The sequence below is a fragment of the Poecilia reticulata genome, linkage group LG17, assembly GCF_000633615.1.
Source record: "Poecilia reticulata strain Guanapo linkage group LG17, Guppy_female_1.0+MT, whole genome shotgun sequence".
Taxonomy (NCBI): domain Eukaryota; kingdom Metazoa; phylum Chordata; class Actinopteri; order Cyprinodontiformes; family Poeciliidae; genus Poecilia; species Poecilia reticulata.
This window is the reverse complement of record NC_024347.1, coordinates 12,077,433-12,100,775: the sequence shown is the minus strand read 5'-3', so window position 1 is coordinate 12,100,775 and position 23,343 is coordinate 12,077,433. Positions and strand designations below refer to the sequence as shown.

General features: G+C 38.6%; 1 protein-coding gene across 1 annotated transcript in view; it reads right to left on the bottom strand.

Moving 5' to 3' along the window:
* tox (thymocyte selection-associated high mobility group box) overlaps positions 1 to 23,343 on the bottom strand; it is a 53,275-nt gene that overhangs the window by 12,836 nt on the left and 17,096 nt on the right. Inside the window, exons 2-5 of the mRNA XM_008433657.2 lie at positions 21,165 to 21,230; positions 14,201 to 14,311; positions 8,230 to 8,511; positions 166 to 411 (exon numbers count right to left, since the gene is read on the bottom strand). Of these exons, the coding sequence (XP_008431879.1) occupies positions 166 to 411; positions 8,230 to 8,511; positions 14,201 to 14,311; positions 21,165 to 21,230 (705 nt within the window). The remainder of the gene's footprint in view (positions 1 to 165; positions 412 to 8,229; positions 8,512 to 14,200; positions 14,312 to 21,164; positions 21,231 to 23,343) is intronic.

Sequence of the window (23,343 nt, the reverse complement as noted above, 5' to 3'; positions counted from 1 at the left end):
CACACACACACACACACACACACTACAGCATAATAAAAAATGGTGGTTACATGTCTCACTGTTCACAGCTCATTGAGATATTATGAAATGACTCACACAGCCAGCGGTTTCTCTGCTTCTGAGGAGTGTGTGTGAGATTTGTTTTGTGTTTTTTTTTTTTTTTACCCTGAGTCCATCGTCGTTGTCGTCCTCGTGGGCCGAGCTGGGAGGAGACGGAGTGGTAGATTTACTTCCAGGAGGTGAAGGGGAGTTATGGGGAACAGGGTTCCCATTCATCCCCAGTTGGGATTGGTTAATTGTGGACAGCTGGTTTTGCTGGCTCAGGCCCGATTGGCTCCTGGGTCCAAGCGCCGCTTTGATTGGCTGCTGGCTGCTGGCGAATCGAGAGTCCGAGTTCACCATCTGCTGCATCTGAGCAAAGACAGGAAGCGATAATGAGAGACAGTTATTACGTCTACGAGGCCTTGAAAAAGCATTCACGCCTTTTAAGTGAAGTTATGGTTGCTGCACCACAAGTTTTAGAGCGTTTTATGAGGTTTTTATGCGACAGAAAGGAAAAGGAAACGAGGCTGCGATGTGCATTTCAACTCACCCTTAAATAAAACAGCAACAAACAGCATTTCAAAGCCACCTGTTCGGTAAATAGTCAAGCTGAGTGAAACTGAAGAAGGTTCTCTTATCAGATGACACCAGAACTGAACTATTGTGTTGAGGTGTTGTGGTAAACTAACACTGCTGATCAAGAGCGAGATAAACCTCATTATCCCCAAGAACCTATTTGTTTTGGATTTTTTTAACCAGTCGAGAACAAAAGTGAAGAAAATTAGAACACCGTCAACAAAAAGTTTTGTTTTCACACATCTGTGTGTTTGCGCGCCCTGCCAACGCCGTCCCCACAGTAACTCATGGTGGTGGCAGCATCAGGATGTGGCAATGATTTTTCTCAGCAAAGCCGTGGAAGTTACTCAGTATTAACAAAAATATAACAAGCCATTAGTTTTTTTATGCCTGTAGTCTGTAAAAGATGTGTGTTAATAACAGTAAAAAAAAAAGAAAAAAACGGTAGGCAGAAAAAAATAAGTAAATAAATAAATGGTGTCACCCTTTTACCCAATTTTTACTATTTATTTAAAACATTTTTTTTAAACAAAATAATTACCTTACCACTACTTTTTTGTTTGAAACAGAGTAAGAGGTGAATACTTATGAAACTTCTCAATTTAATGAAAATATATCACTTATCAATTCAGTAATTAAAAACATGTGCTATGCATATAGCCAGATCAAATTATTGTGCTAAAGAGCCAACAAATAAATTATATTACATAAAATCAAAATGATTGCAAATAGGTATTATCTTATTGTTAATATCAGAAAATGTGATCTCATTTGGTTTTCTTTGCATATAGATATACACATAACGTCAATATATGAATAAATCAGCAGCTAATAACCTCTTAAATAGGGTTGTAAAGCTTACTAAAGTCAAAGAACGCGCAAAATGCAAAAACATTGAAATGCTTTTTGAGACTTCCTCGGATTTCAATAAAGGCGTGAAGGCAAACGAGTCACAGCTTTTCTCTTTGTTTGCAGTCAGTAGAAATCAAAACACAGCAACAGACACAAATGCATGCAGGACTTGTTGATAAGTTCTCATGTTTTGGGCTATAAATTGTTATAAAGAAAAAAGTGAATCAAATCCTCCTCAAGTGTCACACAAACCTTTCCCGGTTTGCTTTTAAATCTGGCCTAAATCTCAGACTCTGTGCTGCGCTGAAAGAGAGTCAGAGGTGCATAACACGCTCATCATGTAACAGACCTAACTCTGAACCCGTCCGCCTCTGCTTGGTGGGGTCTGTGCAGCCGACCAGGATTCGCTAATAATGAAATCTGATTGTAACCGTGGCAACAGGAAATACAGGTCTGAGGTAAAGGCAGGATGAGAAGTCATTTAAAACATCAATTCCCATTTTCCCACTCATGTGTAAGTACATCAATAGGGCTTTTTAAACCCCATTTGCCACACTCCACAGAAGTGGCGACGTGTCTGGAGGAGACGCCGAGTCCGCAGGTGCAGACTGAACAAATACGGACAAGTTTATTCTCCGCGCCCCCGAGGCCGAGGTAATTTATCAGAAAGATGTTTACTGCGGGATGTAAAGTAACCAGACAGCCCAGTTCTCACTTTTACTGTCACACCTGTGTCATGAATGCATAATGCTTTATTGGCTTTTAAAACAAAAGGTTTCAACAAAATTGGATGGCACCTTAAATAAATCTTGGGGAAAAGGAAAAAAAAGCAACAGGCTTGAACTGGTTTATATACCTGTAAAACTATAAATAAACCTTTTATAATGATTTCAAATCAGATGAAGGTCATAATTCAGTAATATTGCAGTAGTTTTTGCTAGATAAAATGCACCAGTGTCATAAAATCAACACGGGAGTTAAACATATGTGAGGTTTGACGTCAACGCGAACAAATGAGGACTTATGGGAAATGGTCCTCTTAAAAGCAATACATGTCRGGTTTTCACTGATGTTAAACAAAAGCACAACAATGACAGTGTTTGATTTAATAGCTGCAGCAGATAATGCTGGGATTTATGGCTAGATTATACAATTAAGTCAATGAGTGAACAGCTCCACAGCTGTTGTGGGTGAAATTACTTCAATTCTCTAGTTATGAATTCATCTAGTGCTACCAAAAATAATAAGAAAAAAACCCTGCTAATTATGCAGTGATCTTACAGCATATTATTTTACTGATTCCAAAAGGTTACAAGCTAAAATTAGAAGTCGTAAATATGCATCGTAGTAACCAAAGTTCATACCTTTAGTTGCAACAGTACAAACTCTTATTATTTAACTTCTCCGTATTTGACATCAGATCGACTTGTGTGCAATTTAATATAAATGCAGCTGCTCTATGAATGCCTCTATGTTGTTAAGAGGACATTTGTGAACAAAAACATCAAGAAGACACAGACAGGTAAGAGAGAAGTTGTGGAGATGTAAAGCGGGGGTTAGGATAAAAAACAGGGAAAAAAACAGTCGATGGGTGTGCAAAGTTAGTAGAGTTATACCCAGTGTAATTGTAGAGAATAATTGTTCTAAAATGTATGACACCAYAGTTTTCATAAACCTGTATAATTTTTGATGCTCCACAACATTTGTGTCGGTCTGTTGCATCTAATCTGTAAAATAACGGTCAACCAAAACATAAACTATGATTACAGTCTTCTTCAGACCCTTTTTACTGCTTACTTATTATATTCTAAAGCACAAACCAGTCAAATGGAAAACATGTTTTGCCGTGAACTTTGACTAGACTCYGTTCACCCTTCAGCTCGGTTTTAAATAGCATCCTGTGAAGTTGAACGATCTCAATTTGAGTCAGTCTGTAGCGAGACTCTGTCCACTTCTCAGGAAAACAAAAGTTAACGCCGTCAGCCTCGGTGTGGGAGCATTCATCATCACAAATAATGGATGATGGCGTGTATTTAGAGTTTCCTTTCGGTTTAAGCATTGAATAATAACGGATGTGGCGGGCTGTGCCCCAACCTCTTGGGAACATGCTACCTGAACTCGGTTACTGGCAGTGGCCGCCGAACGCTGCCGCTGTGGTATTCAGATGGAACGCAGGGTGACATTTCTCGAACATGGGACGAGGTTTTAGGCTGCTGCGAATGCCGATGGAAATAGTACAGAATAGTATCTGTGGTTTGGCCTCATCGAGAAAAACATTCATTTGTCACACAGGTTAAATTATTGAGAAAGGAAATGTCAAAAATATTGACAACAAAAACAAAGTATTCACATATTYACCGTAGCCGTAGGACATTTGCTRTWGAGGCTAAAATCATTTCTAAAGTATATTTTTGTGGTTAAATATATTATCGATTTGAACCAAAATGCAGRGCAAAATTTTATAGAATTTAACCTCCCTGTCGACCTAAAGGAATAATCGATGGAAAAACCTGCTAGATTTCCCCTTTGAGGAGACCGGAGGGTTGGGGAGATGACGGGAGAACCCCTGATGGGTAATGACTGAGTCATGTCGGGGTAAAAGCTCTGGGAGCAAACGGTGGCCGCACATTGTTACAAAATGTGTGGTTTGAGAAAGAATTTCAATATGAGAACGCGTTCTTGCTTTCACTGAAAAGACCGTGAATTTGTCACATGTGGAYGCACGAGAACAGAAGCAGATATTCTGAACTTAAACGTAACTTAAAAACAKCACRAATTGAATGTATTCACTGAAACGAGATACGCAGTTCAAATGATTCAGCAGTGGAACGGTAACCAAGGGGGGTTTCTACTGACACACTTATATAAAAAATGGCTAAATATGCGATTAAAATAATAGTAATAATAAACACAAATCATCTTCCTATCTACTTTTGCAATATAATCAATAAGAGGAGGAAAAATAATGCAATAAAACAATAATAGGTAAGCATATAAGGAATAAAACTTGCATTTTTATTTATTTATTTACAGATTTTATACATGCTGTTCCACATTGTCATTGTCATTCCATTTTATATTCTACATTTGTAATTATTAAAAATCATATTTAAAATGGTGACATACACGCCTGACACAATAAGCAATCAATCAATTAATCGCATAACAAATCAAAATGAGCTCTATTTCTATTTGGACAATAATTGCTAAAGAGATGCTCCCCTTTAAGATTATTGAAAAGTCACCATTTTGAGAAACGCTGCAAGTTAGTTTGCACTACCTGCCACTGTTTCCCTGCCTAAGCTGACTGATTATTATTATTTTTTAATGAATAATGCACATTATTGTTGTTTTGTTACTTTATTTTGGATATTTAAAATGTTTTCCAGTTCCAGTGGTAAATATTCCTTGGAAATTAAAGATTTTTTTTCCCCAATATTTGACATGGTGCACTATTTATTATATAAAATGGTTTCAAGAAATTATTTGACTAATAAAACTCTGATCTGAACATATATATGCAGAAGATTTACTCAGCAAGAGATTTAGATTATAATTCTGGCTAACAGGGCTGCACAGTGGCGCAGTTGGTAGAGCTGTTGCCTTGCAGCAAGAAGGTTCTGGGTTCTGGGTTCAATTCCCGGCCCCAGTCTTTCTGCACAGTCTTTCCCACAGTCCGGTTAATTGGCCTCTCCAAATTCGGTCCTAGGTGTGAGTGTGTGTGTGTGCATGGTTGTGTGTCTCTGTGTTGCTCTGCGACAGACTGGCGACCTGTCCAGGGTGACCCCACCTCTCGCCCGAACGTTAGCTGGAGAAGGGCACCAGCAACCCTCCCGACCCCACTGAGGGACAAGGTTGTAAGAAAATGGATGGATGGATGGATGGATGGATGGATTCTGGCTAACAATATATGGAAATACTTTAGTTGCAATCCCCAAAACATTACTTTTTGTCATTTTCAAATACTGTTTCAAAAGTAAAAAAGGCCGTAAGAAGGTAAATTATTATTATTAGTTTTTGATATTTTCTTCAGAGAGATTATCTATTTTGTTTATATTTCTTAACTTACACATTTATATGTCCATTTAAAAAAATTCCAAGCAGATGAAAAAATAATGAAGCTGCATATGACCTAAAAGGCTTTTCTTTCGTGTTTTTTTTTTTTTTTTTGTGACTTAGGAAAATATCTGAGTCAGAAGTGATAAACTAGGATTTATTACTTCAAACTACAGAAAGCCGTGAAGTAATCATTACAGCAGCGGCAAAATAATAAAAACAAGTGAAGTCTACATTTCTGTATTAACTACAACTGAATACTCTTGCTCCTGTAGGAATAACACACACACGCGCGGACGCACGCACGCACACACGCGCACACACACACACACTCTCTCTTTGATTTGACTCTTTCTACCCACACCGATTAGGCTCAGCTCGGCATGGCTGCTAGGCAACAATAATTCATGGGCTGGCAGTAAATGTATGAAAATATAACAGTGGGGTCTAGAGACCGAAGCAGACAGAGAGAAAGTAGGACTGAGAATGTAAAATAAAACCTTCCTCTCACATAATCAACTCCGCTGCAAGACAAGCTGATGAAACCCAAACAGGAGAAATGTCTAAAATTTCATTTTAAAAACTGTTGTGTTTCGCAGCCACTCTCACGCCAACTTCTTGTGTTTCTCAAGCCGAGTTCCAATATTGCAGCAGCCACATTCAATATAGAGATCAAGGAAACAAGAGTCAAGAACTGAAAGATCACGAGTGGGAGGTGAGAAGTTTCGTTCTTCATAAAAACAGGAGCAATCTTTATTACCGACTTTGTAAACCTGCGACTCTGATCTGAGCAGCCGGTTTCAATGACAGAGAAGTCTCGGGCATAGCTTTCATTTCTTTACTGTATGACAAAGGYTGTCGCAGCCTGACTGTCACCACTAAAAGCAAGATTTTCACTTTACCGTGAAACGGAGACTTAAAATACGAAGCAAATGTCAGACGGAGCGGCTGCTGTCATCGGTTTTCAAACAGAACAGCGCTCCCCCCAGGCTGCATGCTGCTACGCTGAGTAAAAAAAAAAAAACAGTAAAAAGAATACAGTTTAACATCGCCGGAGGCCGTCGGCTTAAATCTGACGACTCGCTGGGATTCTCATTGAGCTTCTAATGAGTGGAGTCAAAGGACGTTTGACCACAAAACTGTGATCGCCGTCTCTAATGCGTCTGTTGTGAGTTAAAGCGCGTTGGGGGAGCAGCAGGCGGCCAGTCTGAGTCGATCACAGATTGAAATTGTTTCAGAGACAAATAAGAGAAACAAGGTCACAATCTCAAACTTTTTGGTTCTCAGCATGAGTGGAAGGCACAGATGATCACAGTGCCAGGCTTTRGATAAAAGGAGGAGATTCTCCTCAGAAAGGCATAAATAACACAACAATTCATCCAAATCTGGTCAGTCGAGAGGTCGTGGATTTTTCCGAACGGCAACAAWTTGAAAGTTTCATTTTAAAAAGAGAAAAACCTGTTCCTACATCTGAGGTTTGTCTTCTTCTGTAGACATCCTGGAAATATACAGGATATAATCTATGCAGCCAATTAGGAAACCATCTGCGGAAGAATTTAGAAAATATGTCTTTATTTTAAAAACAAGCAAAATAGAAAATACAATTATTTTCATAATTTGCTTTTAGAGATAACGTTTTTTAAAGAAGTCTCATCTATTTCAGATGTGATTGGCTTTAAACGAAAGGTTTACTCAGAAGAAAATTTAACCAAATGATCTTTTATTTATCACACACTTGAGCATTAAACAATTGTTTTTTTAAAGAACATTTAGTTCAGCTCTGCTACGCTGCTCACAAAGTGAATGCAAATATTGTTTATTATTCAGCAGTTGCTCTCCTGTTGCCTCCCACTGCAACCGTCAGGAGAAAACCAAACTGCATGACTGAGCGGCAAACATCCTTCAAAACGCTGAGTAACAATGTTTTCAACATGTGCAGCTGACGTAATCTGTGTTATTTTTTATAACCATTTTAAGTGGGAATAAATGCAGGATAACCTAATTTATTCCTCACCATAAATTACAATGTTTTATAACAWCTGACAAAAGCAATAAAATATCTGAAAATATATTAGAAATTGTTTTGACTGGCACAAGTTTCACTCCAGAGCGACTTAGAGTTCGGAAAATATGATATATCACCTGAATTTTTTTAGTTTTGTCAAAACTGCTTTTATGTATACAGTCATACATGGAAATGCATATGCGTGCATTTTACTTTAATTTWGTGTTTTTATTGCATGTCTGTTGATGCTACTGGATTTGTGTCACCAAATATATATAAATATATATTCAACAGATTGAAATATGATCCGATAAGTACCTTTTGAAAATAACATATCTTTCAATAAGCCCACATTTCTGTATCTAGGTAGTTTTTTTTTTTTATTAGTGTGATGCAATGTATAATCTTAAATGTCCTGTTTCCAAAAGATGCAAGCAGATAATCATCAGAACTATTGAACTTACTGAGTTGAGTAAAAAGAAACAAATCCATTTTTAAAAATACTCTAACTTATTGAACTTGACTGTATGTCCAATTATGTTAGAAAAACACACAGGTAGGTTAATTACCATTGTGCTTTTAATCTTTTTTCTATCATTTTTATTGCTGCTGTAAGCAAATCCAAAACATATCCTGATTAGTTTCCGTGTCGCTCATCAACAGAGTAAAACTCCGTGTGCGAATGAGGTTCTACTCACCACAGAAAGCGTGCTGGTCATAGGCCCGCCGTCCGGGCTGAACGTCTCGCCGTCTTGGCTGAGCCCGGCAGCTCCGTCCTGGCCGACGGGCATGCCTGGCAGGTCGGCGCCCGGCAGCTGGTAGTGCCCCGCRGCCGAGCTGGGCGGTGGCTCCATGGGCTGGTACTGTCTGGGGGACGCGTCGTGAGGAAGGTGAGGGGGCAGCATGTGGTCCGGCAGAGTCGGCGGAGTGATGGGTGGGATGTTGAAATCCTCGTCACTGAAGCCGTTCATCGAATAGGACTATGGAGGAAAAAATTTTTTAAAAAGACACGTACGCATTAGAGCGACGCATTAGTGGATCTTCACTGATCTGGGACAAAAAATCCAACTCAGAGCTCGGCTGGACGGGCAATGWTGCCTTCAGCAGAGTGACAACTTGGGAGAAAAATCATTGGGAATCACATAGAGGGACCATAAGAGACTGAAGTGTCATGAAACATTACTGTCAGAGATAATGGATAAGAGAGATTGTAAAAACTGCCCATTATAATTACCTCYGGGAGTTTGAATTCAGCCTCAACTACTCTGCGCTCTTTCATCTTGTCACTCCTCTTCAGCCTGAGCTCCGTTCACACGCTAATCATCACTAATCACTTCTAATGACATATCCCGTCTTGGAAAAAAAAAAAGACAAAACCTGATTCTCACTCCGCTGCAGAGAAATTTGGTTATTTATACGCACCGACCGGTTTTGAACAGGAGAACAAAAAGAGAAGAGAAAAACGGGCGGGCCCCGTGTTTAAAAAAGAAACATCAGAGATAATGTGACAAGCAGAAAGAAGAGCAGGAACGCTCGTGTACGCGATTTAGAGAGAGAGAGACATGAAGAAGGAAATGGAGTGAGAGAATCATGCAAGAGGAGAGGGAAGAAAAACACAGTAGAGAAAAGAGAAAGAGAAGCCTTCTCATACTAATCTGACAGAGGAGATGGTTTATAGAGACTGACAGCCTTTTCTGCTTGGCTGGCCACACCAGTCTCTCCATCTCGCTTTCTTTTGGCCCCTCATCCCTCACCATCCTTCTACTTCAACCCCTCTTCTAATCTCATCCTCAGTTTCTCTTTCATGTCTCACTCGTTCCTTCTCCCCGACTCTCTGCCGCTCCGTGTCAAACCCCACATGCAGCGCTCGCTTGTAATTTGTATGACTTGTGAGCTGGCTGATGAGTTGGGGATTGAATGACGTGCGCGTGTGAACAGTTCATAATTCACAGCTGCTGAGCTAAAGATCTTCTCAGAAATGAGCGAAACAGGAGGACGCAGGACGTCGACAAAAGTGCAAAACTTGAACTTTTCTGTTTGTTTTTACGTTAAGAAATGGAGAAGTTCCAAGTGTGTGTCGGGTATTGTAAATTAAATTCATTACACTTTACAGTTGCGAAGTGTAAGGAAATGGAAACTTGTTTCTTTTAGTTAGCAAAAAAAAAAGAAAAGAAAAAAAAAAAGTGAAAAATCTGAAAAGTGCGGCATGCATCAGTTTTGAGATCCCCTGATTCAGGACCTTCTAGCCCCGCCTACAGACATCTAGCTGCGGGGAACTTAGACGTCTGCCTTTCCAGCTTTACATTTTCAGTTTTTCCACTGATTCTCAGTTGAACTTTGACTGTTCCCCTCTTACACACGAACATGTCTTAATCGAAGACATCACATTGAACCTTTGGCTGTATATTTAGTGTCACTGATGGAGTGGAAGATGAACCTCAGCCTTAGTCTCAAGTCTTTTGCAACCCTGCAATGCCACATTCGGTAATAATTTCTTAATATGTAATAATCTAATTAAATCTGGGTCTGAATATGCAATAATACGACCAAACGTTCAGAGATTTAAATATGTCCAATATGAAACATGATCACATTTATTAAGCTGAATACAAACACCGGTTTGTAATCGTTGACAGCATAATGTGCCATTATTATATTAAAAAAGAGTAACCGCCACATTTTGTTACAATCAGTGCAAAGTGTAGTAATGTTATTACATTTTTCTTTGATTTATGGTCGCTTTTCCTTTATTTCCTTCACTTATTTTCTCTAAAAAAATWAAAAAAACAACTCTATGGCTTAAATTGTAGCCCCCATAAGACCCCACAAAGTTCAGATAAGACACAACTTATTTTGCTTCACAATAACTACTTTGCAAAAATCTACCACGTAGAAAAACCCCACTATAAATCAGGGATAGATGTGACAAAATGTGACAATGATTTTGAGCAAAATAATTATTAATGTGCAGTTTTATTACTCACTGAATAAATACACTAAATTTAAAAGTCTGCCTTTATTTCTAGTATGAAACAACGTTCATGCAATGAAAAGTTCATTGATTTTATCTAACAAATGGGTCCATAAACGTGGAGCAGAGGGTCTAAATTGAAGTACAGTGTATATTTCTATTCAACGTCTTTAAACAGCTATAAATGTTACAATTATACATTGTTGCAGGAAAGTGTTGGCTTTGATGTCCCTATTTAATGTTTCACTTTGCTTCTGAAATCAGGTAATCAGCTAAATGTGATTCTAAGCCTGGAAGTCGACAATAGACCTAAAGACCATCCTGATCTACGAACAAGTAAATCTTTCATAYAGACCCCTGACTGAGCTCTACATAAATTATACTGGCTGTCTGTTTTCTGTCTGCCTCTTGCTCGCCCTCCCTCTCCTTCCATCATTTCTTCAACTTCTGCATAAATTACTCCTCTTCCTCGCTCTCTCCCTCTCTCCGCTCCTCCATTCAAATCGGCACAAAAGCCTTTACTTGTGCACCAGGAGCCTCTAGAAAGACTAATGTAGTCGGGATTAAGTCCTTTCACACATGTTGTGTTCGCATTAAAACTGAACTTCTCACACCTCCGTGTTCACTCGGCGMAATATGGGAAAGCACATATAGATATGAGTAATCAGACATGCCGGCTTTGAGACAAAGAGGGTGATTTACATGTATCTGCAGAGGGAATGTGAGTCATCGCTTAAATGCGTGCAACTGCTGGTCATTAAATTATGCTTGATCAGAACTGCTTAAAATGGAAATTATAGTGTTTCTTAATACTGTAATTTCAAACGCATTAACATAATTTATGTGCGTTTCAAAAGAAGAGATGTTTGCTTGAACAAATTTCCAAACTCCCAGCAGAATATAAAAACTTTTTCTTTAAGTATAAATTTGTGAAGGGATTTAAATGAAAGCCTTAGTTGAATATGGTTTTTATTATTTTCATAGAGCACAATAGTAAACAGTAATCCATCCATCTAGAAACTGGATGAYGCTTTTACAGGAATTCAGCTACAACAGTTTCACTAATGCACATCCACATCAATCAATTCTCGGAGAATCTCAAATGTTTCTGTCATTTCATCAGAGAGTAAACAAAGACTCGGTTTTGCAGAGGCATCACTGAGCACGCTGGGTGGCGAATGAGGAGAAGGACAATCAGTTATGAAACCAAACTAATGAATCAAGTAATAAAACACTATTTTTTAGGGATCAGATCCAAAGTATCAGATCAGAGCATTTTGAAAAATGTTCAGTCGACGAATAAATGTAACYATGAAGTTGTTGGTGGGCCTGTCTGCACACCAACTAGGCATATTTTTAATTCAGAACCTATCTACAGGTGCATAATAATGATAATCATTGTACAATGACCATTACAACATTCAAAGGCAAACACTAAGTTTATGAAGCAGCATAAATACTTTTTCTGTGAGAAAATATGACAGAATCGAATTATCAACGAGTCATATTGAAATGGAGAGAACGTGCTAACATTAGCATACTGTTTCAGCCCCATTTTCAACCAGACCAACACTGTGGCTGGAAGTGCTGAGTCAGATATGACGTCTTTACACACGAGACTTGTAAAACCAACGCGGTGCAGCAAAAACCTACTGCTCCCATTTCAAAGAAACCTCATCAGAATGCATGGCATCATCAACTCTTTAAAGTACAGGAACGTTTTCAATAAAAACCTGGTGACTTCTGCCAGAAGACTGAAAACGGGTTGTCAAATGGGCAGCATAATGGTCCAAAACATATGGTCAAATGAGATCAGGTTCGCCAGGCACAACATCCACCTTCTTCAATGATAATTACCTCTCACAGACTTATATTAGGTGGGGAATCTGTGGGGTGAAAACTGGAAAAAGGCCCAGAAGATTGTAAAAAGAGGAAAACKCAAAGATATCCTCTCACTTCATGGTCCAACCTTGTAAAATGGCTTAGATAACCCAGTGGTAGGGAAGGTGTTTGTACAAAGCATTAACAGGAAGGGTACCGTATTTTCCGGACTATAGAGCGCACCATACTACAAGCCGTACCTACAAAGATTTTGAAAAAAAAAAAAAAAAAACTGGAAACGTACATACAGTATGTAAGTCGCACTGTGCGAAAGCCGCTGGTATCTCCGCCGCTCTCGGTTTTCCATAAGGACCCAGCAGAGGGCTGCGTCCTAATAAATCTGCTGGATATATTAAGGACGGAGCCCTCCRTCTCCAAARCCGAACCATGGATTCGTTCACGCCGAGCTTACGTGGTGCAGCGGCTCCATTTCCCTTCTGTACTACCAGATAGATAGCCCTCAACTTAAAAGCTGGCATCATATGAGTTTGAAAACATTTTTTCTAGGCTAGCATGAACAAGCACTGGTCTGTTGCTAGCATGAGATTGTTCTAAATGAAAATTAGCGCTTTCTTCTTTGATTTCCAATTTTGACTTCCAATGATTCACTTCCTGCTAAAGAGCCCCCTGGTGGTTGAAGAAAAATACACAGAAAAGCCACGCCGGGCTGTATKCCGCRTGGTTCAAAGTTTAGGAAAAAAGTAGCGGCTTATAGTCCGAAAAATACGGTACAAACAATTCTACCACTGCTTATTTAAGTAATAAATGTTGCTTAAAAGTTATAACATTTAAAAAAAAAAAAGTTTTTTCATGTTCAGTGTGAAATATTACCGCACCTACTTTAGCGGGGGTTCAAACAAATATGTTTGCATCTCTAATTGAACACCAGGACGAGTGTCTGAGTTTGTGCCGCTGAGTGTAAGATTTTGAGTTATGAAAAAGCGCAGCTTCATAACATGGAAAACAACAGCAGACACAGTATGAGAGCTGCAGAGCTTTAYGGAATCAGTCTGTCACTTTTGTCTCCTGAAGGCAAAGTACAAAATGTTACCACTTTAACACTTCTGTCACCTGCAGGCAAACAATGTTAAAGTGGAACTTTTTTTCTCTCTCTCTCTCTTAAGCCTGACGGCTCTCTTCCTGCTAAGCTACAGTCATTAATGCAGCAAAGCTCCAACTCGAGAGGATAAATATACCTACGCAGAAATAATATTTAACTGATGGCTGCAAAATATTTTATTTACTGCATTTCTTAGCCTTCCATTTTTAGATTGAAATTTAAATCTTATCTATTCAGCAGGGAGATGGYGCAGGATGAAATTCAAGGTGCAACAAAGCTCACTGCTCAGTCTAGACTATGCAGACTGTGTAAAAGGCTTTTGTCTTCAAAGTGACGCCTACATAAAATCTAAAACTTTACCCAAGTTGGAGCCAGATAAAAGTTAGCTGTGACTGACACTGAAAAAAAGTAGGTGAGAGGAAAGTTTCTTGAAAGTCTACCTGATTTCCTGTGCAGCCGAATTGTGGATGGCGTAGGTTTCGACATGATATAAAACGTAAAATAAAAAAGGTTATATCTGGATTTTCGCAGTATTTTCATGACTAAACTCCAACTAGAACACCTTCAGAAACAAAATCGCACGCCAGATTTTGCAGACGTAATGCTGGTGATGCAATTGGTCTTCCATTAAGTCCTAAACTTTTGCTGCTTTAACTTTTTATTTTTAAATGATTGCAGTTTGATTAAATCCGCAGGTTCAAAGCTGTGTCTGTGTTTTTATGTCTGTGCGTGTGTGTGCGTGTGTGTGGGCATTCACCCAGGGCAGACGGTGGTTGTCGGCCATGTGCAGGTCCCTCCTCCACTGCTGCGATGCCGGGTTCGGCGGCGTCGCCTTGCCGAGCGGGTGAGGGGGCTGCGGCACACGAAACTGTAGGAAGAATCACAAAGACCAACAAAGACCCAAGAGGGCCCAGGGTCAGGGGAAAGGCCAGGGGTCAAACACAAAGGTCATGAAGAGGAGTAAAGAGACACATTTCGCATGCAAAGAGCACACACACACACACACACACACACACGCACGCACACACACACACACACACACACACACACACACACNCACACACACACACACACGCACACACACACGGTCTCCTATTAAAAGATGGATAATATCGGCTTTAAATCTGCGCTAACAGCTCTGAGTCTCAGTCAGAGGATGTAAACAAGCAGCTAATCCCTGAATGATATTACATACAGCTGCAGAAAGAGAAAACAGAAAGAAGACCACAACAAACCAATCACTCAGGCTGCCATGAATGAGCGTGTGTTGTGATCTCACAATCATAGCACTGCACATCACTTCCTTTGATGCTACTGATGATTTCCTATTTGATGCGATCAAATGAGTGAATGTATCTGATCCGTCTACAGTTTAGTTTTAAAATGAGACACATTCTGCCGTTCTGAAGCATCCATGCCCCTAAACTTATTTAGATTTGGTCACTTTACAACTACAAACTTAATTTTATTTCACAGAAATGTAATGTGTTTATATCCAGTAACTTATTATTTTTGCTACATTGTGTCCAGCTGCCTTCAGAAGTCACTTTATCAGCAAACAGAGTCCACCTCTGTGTAATTTAATCTCATTTAATCACGTATAAATCMCGCTGCTCTGTGACGGTCTCTCTGGACGTCGTTACATGTGGTGGCAGCATGATGCTGCGGGGATTGTGTATCTGTAGCACAGACAGGGAATCTGGGAGGAAATATATTAGAGGCTGCAATAGACATGGGACTCGAGCAGAAGTGGCCTAGTCAAATTCCAGACCTGTATCCAATTAAGAATCAGGAAGCTATGTATCATTTACTTTTCATTTCAAAGTTAGAAATCAACATTGTGTTGATTTTTAAGATGAAAAGTCACAAAAAGACATTGATGTTTGTGGCTGTAACATAATAAAATGTGAAAAAGGCTCTATATTGAAAAGTTCTTGGCTGATAAATGTTTCTAAATTACATTCAGTCAGTAAAGTTCGTTACAACAGATCTGGTCTTTGATTTTTTACAAAATTGCAAACAGATGCTTTAAAAAAAAAAAAGCAGAACTGGAAATTGATAAGTTACGATGCCTTGGGTTCCCCCATATACTCTGATTTAGGGTCTTTATTCTTTGCTTATAACCAAGTCAAGTTTTATTTGCAAAGCAGATTTAAGCAAAAAGGCATTCAGCTCAAACAGAGTTAAGTTTCGGTTTTTCCGTTTTAGAGGCATCCACTTTTTGGAAACCTAATTTTAATACTGACACATTAACCGTTAGTAGATCTGCATTGAAATGGAGAAAATGGTGGAAAATGTGAAATTGGGCCTTAATGATGTGTACTATGACTAAGATATAAAGGTCAAGGTGACTGAACATATTTTTTCCTTTGAAAAGGTTCATGATTAGCATCGGTGTTGCGAACCACAGGAACACCCCTGCACACGTGCAGCAAGTCATTTACAGATCCTGTTCCTCACCTCACTTTACCTACAAAGTAACATGTTACTTCAAGCGGGGTCAAGCTCACAGAAAAAACTTCTTAAATTGTTAACAGAGAAGAATAAAAGCTAAACGTTTAAAAAGTATACTATATTTTAGTATACTGTAAGCATAAATGAAGAGTCAATGGTTTTAAGCAAATCTCACAGGAAGACAATATTTAGATCTTGCTATGTTTTTACAGAATTCTGTGCATCTTCTGTACTTTAAAAAATAATAATCTAAAAACCCTCATGATATGGTAAGACTGAACTAAATTATAACTCTCACATTGTAATAAAGGGATGAAACTTGACTAAAATAACTCATTGWTCCCCTCTCTGTTTCTTTTTTAACAGTGGCTGTCCTCTTTCTGTCTGCAGTCTCTGTATTTCAGCTATGACACAGTTACATCTCTCCTTGCTGCATTAACGGGTAATAAAATGACAAACACKGGGCTCAGGCTGGACTCAAATCGAGCTCATTCTTCGTAACAACCTCTGACTTTATGGAAGAAACGGTACTTCAGTAATAAAGCCATAAATTCTCATTCCCCTCACTGCTCCCCATCTTCTTACAGAACAACACCATGAATAAAACATCAAATCATTCGGTTTCTGTGCCGCACAATATTCTCTATATGCTTCTCTATGAATAATGTAGTGGCGGGGCTTATTAATATGGGCTTTTCCTCGGCGGTGAGGTAATTCTGTGCTAACAAACAAACGTCGTATGAGCTCTGATGTTTGGCCGCTGGAAGCTGCAATGTGAGCGCAGGTTACATTCTCTGCCGCCTGCAAAYGGCTCGCTGCACGGTGCAGCTCAGGGTTGTTGCCAAGTAATCTAACAGCAGCCGAGCTTTTCTGTGTCTGTCATCCCACAACAACTGCGACAACGGCAGCATAGATGTACAACGGCCTGTGCACTTAATGCCATTCCTGGTAAAGACGTGTAAAAAAAAAACAACCAAAAAACCCTTAAAATTTCCATGTTGGGTCGCGGTAGCATCATCTCATAATGAGGAAATCTGCAGCAGGTCTCGAACTGAGGGATTTCCAGACTGCGTGTGATTAATGCAAGATAAACATGAGTCCTCATCCAGATGTGCTTGGCGTTATTACAATTGTTTTAAATCTTTGCAGTATTATTGTTGTTGTAGCCAATTTACTACTTCTAAAAATGTTTTAAGGGTAATAAAGAGATAATTTAGAGTCTAGTATTGGGAAGTTGTGCAGCTGGAGACATTTTTACTCTTCCCTTTTTCCTTTCAGATGGTTGTTATGATGCGAAACCCTGGCAACGTCTCAAAGACTCAAATAATATCTGAACTGCGACCCCAAATCACACAAAAGTCGAAAAGGAGGAGGAAGTTTGTGTTAGGTTGGGCATTCACTGCACCGTTTATCATTTATCATGACAAGAAGTTTGATTTATCGTATTTATTAATTTCAATCAATATCGTAAAATAAAAAAACAACACAAAACAGCAGCCGAGCTTTTCTGTGTCTGTCATCCCACAACTTATATTTTTACTATTTTAAGTCTATTTCAAATGGGAATGTTTTAACAATATTTCTGTTTGTGGTGCTATGAACGCTGTGCTATTTARTTACCTAAAAAAGTCGTAATAAGTAGTTTTGTTAATCATCATTTTTATTTTTTTATCACAATAGTACCACAAAATATTGCAATAAAATTCTAAGTCCATGTCACCCATCCCTAGTTCATACATAAAGAGAAGCGGCAAAAGCAAAGGAGATGGAACAGTTGATGGTGTCATTCAGAAGATGTCAGGTAGCAACAGCGTCTTCAGTCAAAGTTCAGTCAAAGGCTGACAGGAGTGACAAAAATGTTTAGTAATATATTCTTGAATTAAATTGAAGACCAAATCACATATGGAAACGTGAATGGCATGTGCTCTTGTCTTTCCCACTTTGAAAAGTGGCTAAAAAATGTTACCTTATTGAATCTTATTTCTACCTAATGGAAATAAGAAGTTTGAATGTTCAGAGTATAAATTAGAAATTATTTTGTCACATTTAATTCAGACCTGTTAGAAGAGCCAATGTATGAAACAACCTCTGATTAACAAAGGTAACTTTACGTGCAGCAATAGTAGATTCATTTATTCAAGGTTTTTCTTTTTTTTTTTATTACACAGAGTGCAGCAAAATGTGGATGCTGCTGTAGCTTTATGCCATGAAGTCTGCAGTTTTCTAATGGAAATTTCCATCCATCTTCCTTGAGCAGTTCATTATCATAAATTTCACAATATATCTGATAGTTGGGGCTTATAGCAGCACCTGCTACTGTTACTGGCTCAATTTATTATTCAATTAATTTTCATATCAGTTTGTCATGTAATTTTGTTTACAGAGTTTCGGAAAGTGATTTTTTCCCTCACCAATTTACTCTCAAAAGTAATTTGTTTTCCAAGATACGAGAGAAAAGAAAAACAAGCTTTTGATAGAGAATCTCACTCTTGAGGTAGACAGATGTGCACACGCATTCATAAATTCAAATTGTTTTTGGTATTTAAGTGTTTACCCTTAATAATCTAATAAAATTAAATACTTCTACAAGCCTCAGCCAAGGTGATAATTTTAACCTTTGTGGATTGTAGCGACGTCAGATTGTGGTTTCTCGACACACGATACAGATACCGCTTCTTTCATGTGGAAAAATACTTTTTTTTTTTTTTTTACACTCCGCTTTTAAAAATACCAGTCTAGCGATGTGCTGCGTTCAACTCAAAGCGTGATGCGTTTTAAATCTAGATTGTGCACCACCACCCGCTCAAATTCGCCCTGATCCTGCTGGTTCTTTGCGGCACAAAACTGAGCTATTCTAAAACTGCGTGGTTGGTCAATCAGCAGAGTCTACGGCTCAGAACACACTGATGAGCCGCTTCAGTGATTCAGTAGCATCCAAACTTAAACGAGGACATCGCTCCTCATCTGAGTTCTTTCATCTATTTTTCTGACATATCCACAGAGGATCTGCGTCTGAGTCCTTTTTAAAGATATCTAACAGTGAACTGAACAGAGATGCGAAGCGTCTTTTTAAAAGTCTAAATTTTAGCCATTTCTCAGTCGATATGCCCGTGGTGTTGCTCGGCAGTCACACGGCAGCCCAGCGGCTCGCTCTCGGTGAAAGAAACAAGAGAGGTTAGAAATCGAAGCGCACCGCTTTGCTTCAGGTGCCTCTGCCCGGGTGGAGTAAGTGATATTGATTCATACCGCAGAATGGGGAGGAAGTTTGTTTATTGTAACTGGAAATAAGACTGAAAATAGCTAGAAGGGGAACTCTGAGGAGACAGGACGCCTCATCAAACGTTCTTCGAGAAACAAAACTGCACCGCAGATTAATCCGCGTCAAGATGTGGATTAATCTGATTATGAATATTTACACAAATCATGCGCTGATGACGTTTTTCTTTTTCATTTCAAACAGGTGTAACCTGCACACTCTTCTGTAAAGCAGGCAGCGTCAGTAATCGGGACTGAATGCAGATCCTCTACAAATTCTTTAAAATTTAACAGCATGAAATGATGACAAATGACAGAAACTGAGCTCACATCAGATTCCTGATTTATGTTGATTTTAACGTCCTTTTCATGGCTTATAAGTTATTACTAGTCATTGCCTGGCATGTCTATAAGATTAGCTTTTATTGTAGAAGCAAAATCTTGATCTCTGAGATCTTCTACTAAAATAAAAAGTGAAAACAAAAACATGTGGTGAGGCATCATTTTCCTATTACAGCCTGTGGAACTTTAACTTACATTAATATCTGTGGTTTTTGTCCACTTTCAAAAAGACTTTGCATTGATTCTTTCCTTCTCTTTTCATTTCTTTTTGCTAGAAGGATTGAAAAAAATATTCTTTTAAGAAATTAATTACGCGTTTACCTCATTAGGGCTTTGTTTTTGTTGTTGTTGATGTTTGGTTTTTGTTGCCTCCTGTTTTTATCTTATGCAAATCATCCGACGTTGCCCTTGTTGAGTGTGAAAAGAGTCCGAAGAATAAAGATTCAGTGAGAATACCTGCAGGGGATTCTTTGTCTCTCCAAGTGAGGCTGGATTCTGAAACTTGAAAATTTCCATGACTTACTGACGTTTTTTTTTTTTTTTTTCATTCTGCACAAACCGAAGTGGAAAAACAAATTTACAAATTGCTGGTTTTGTCATAATTATCTAATGCRATTAGGAAGACGGGAAAGAGAAGTAAACCAGGGTATATGCATTTAATAAAATATTACAAAATCATTAATCATTCATTTTGTCCAAACCTGCTATAACTTTGGGGATCTATACAGTTTTAAAGAATAAAGCTACTATTTCTTAAGTCATGCATTTGCTCATAGGATGATAGGATACAGAATTGATGTCAGTTTCAAACCTTGCAACTACAAATTATCAAAAATATTTCATCATAGAAGCATACATACTGTAGATCTGATGCTCTAATTGGATGGATTTTTTTTTTTGGAAACAGTAATTTGTATTGTTTTATTTTGTTGTATTTTAACATAGTTGACCAATAAACAACTATTAGAAAATCATAATGTGATACGTTTCGCTTCATCAGCGCTGGGGACAATTGTCACATCTCACATCAGTGCTTTCTGGCTCCAGGTTAGGGAAACCAGTGGGATTTGCTAATCGATGTGGTGTTAATTACGGGAGGCAATGCGAGCCAATAATGTAATTAGTACCTTTTTCTAAATTCAGAAACTAAAAGGAAAAACGGTCATAGAGAGGATGCCCGGTGCTGTTTGTGCTACTGTCAGAAGTGGCTATAAACACATCATATTTGCAACTTTTACGGCTCCCAACAATCCTAGTCGAGTTCTGACTTCAAGGGGAATCGCTGTTGTTAAATTTTGACTGGAAGCTCAGAAAATCCAGCTTTGGGTTATGAAACAGTTACTGCAACATTTTGGGTAATTTCTTTTCTACAGATTTAAATAAAAAAACATAAAAATTGTTTAGGAAAAACTAGTTTGATGCAGAAAAGTTTTCATGCGTATCTAACCACCAATCCGTTGTAATCTGTGCGTGTACGATCAACCTGTGTGGCAAAAACAGGTTTGGATTTAGGATTTAGGAGGCAGCCCYTCCTAAATCCAAACCTGCTGGGGGTTGTTTAAAAAATCTCCAACCAGTAACTCAGAAAAGATCCTGACGTAGCTTAAACCAGACRCTTTTTGGAGTGCGCGCCTTCCGGGGGTCACGCTTTGAAACAGACGCCAACTAACCTGATTGGTGGAGGTGAAGTCGAGGCCTGCCTCTGGCATACCCAGGAACATGGTGTCCCCGTCCAGCTGGAGAGAACAAAAGCAAGAGAAACAATGTCAACAAACTGAAAAATCAAGCACAGCAAACAGAGAGCAGCCAGCCTMSAGTGAGACGGAGGTAACAGATTAACTGGCAAGCAGTCAGGGCCATTTTCTGTCTTTCTTCTTCTGACACTGAARGSCCTATTGTAGTCCGTCTGTGTGTGTTTAAAAAGGTCMGTTTTATAAAACAGATTTAGTTTTTCCAACAAATTTAACTGATAAACAAAAACCCCACAAAGGAGAGCGAAGCAGTACATAAAGTGCTCAATAAATTGTACATCTAGTTGGACCAAAAATCTCTTATCAAACAAAATGACTTAAGTCCCAGTTCTTCAATTTCTCTAGTGACATGCAAAAATGTTTCTTAGTCTGAACGACAACGTCTTGTTTAAAGGAGTTAAGTCAACTAGCTGCTAATTTAAAATAAGGTAATATCTTTATTTTCCAACGAGTTGAACATAAAAACATATTTGCTATAACTAATTACATGGGACATTTTTCTTAGTAAAGAGCATGACCTTTACCAAACTTCCTCTATTACCAGAACCACACTTCCTCCTTCCTTTTCATTTGTTTTAACTTGTCCAAAGGTATTAATATCATGTGTTACACACATTTAATGCTAGTCAGCTCATTAAGAGGTGTTAATGAACATAGTAGAAGAGTGTTTTAAACTAGACATTCATTTCAGCTTTTTTTTTATTTACCTTTTTCAACTGATTTCATACCAGTCATGTATCAACTCCTACCAACCCTGTGCATTTTTCACATCCATTTTGACATGTTGTAGTAATTTTAAATCTACTGCAAGGAAATTTAGTTGCAGTATTTACCACCAGGAGGCCACTTAGACTCATTTTAAATTGATTAGGAGTCAAAATCTGTCATATTTCATGAGTCAGTTGGTCTAAATGAGAATCAGAATCACGGTCAATGAAAATATACACTTATAATATGCACCTAATTAAATTAAATGAGATTGCCCCTAGGATGGRCTGGTGCTTTTTGTCCAATGTAAGCTGGAGCGTAGTCTGGATGGATGTGACATGTCTGATTTATTTACATCATTTATGAAAATGCTAAGAAAATGATACGCGCACAATTGTTTTAGTAGGAAATTGTTTGTTTATATAGAAAAATGAACAGTTACTTGTSCTGTTTTAAAACAGTAATATAATGACACAAAGAGGTAAATAAATATGTGGAGGAGGCAGCTTTGACATTCTTATTTATGAGGATATCAAACCTTTTCACTGATCTGCTCTTTATACAGTAACAGTAGCATACCAAGCTGATTTTAAATGAGCAAATAGATGTTCGCCAGCAGCAGTTTCAAACCATTGTTACCTTAATATAAAGTATCCACACCATGACTCTGAGTTTTTCACCAGCAGAAATATTTCTGTCTTTTTGTAATTCAGCTGAACAGAAGTRGTCAGCAGGGGCRGAGYTGCACTTTGCTGCTTCATGCTTCAAACAGAGACGGCTTTATTCACTTTCTTCACGTCGGAAAACTATAGCAGTTTCTGAAAACATTACATTTCACAAATGTGGAATTTATTGAACCAGAAAGCCGACAGTGTTTGTTTAAAATATAAAACGAGAGGTCAAAGTCTCTACAGTCATTTAGGATACTTGATTGGAAACTAATCAAAAAATGCAATATAACCAGTTTCTACCATCACTACTTTAAAAGACACCAAATGCCATAATCTATGTTGCATTTATTGATTTTTACTCTTGAAGCCTAACTTCCAACCCAAAGAGAGACCATATCCATATTTGCATGGTGAGCCAAATTCAAATAATTTGCGGTATCCTGGGTACATAATCATTGTTTCAGTTGACAAACACAAGAGGAACATTTGAACAGGTGGGCAGAAGCAAAGCACTGACTTGTGTACACACACACACACACGCGTACACGAGCACACACACACACACACACACACACACGCACACACGCACACACACACACACACACACAAACATTAAGGTGGACAGACAGGTGTAGCTGCCCTATCCATTCGCCAGCTGTTGGGTATTATGCAAACGAGGTGTAGAATTACAGAGCAAACAGAAAGCCAAAAGGAACAAA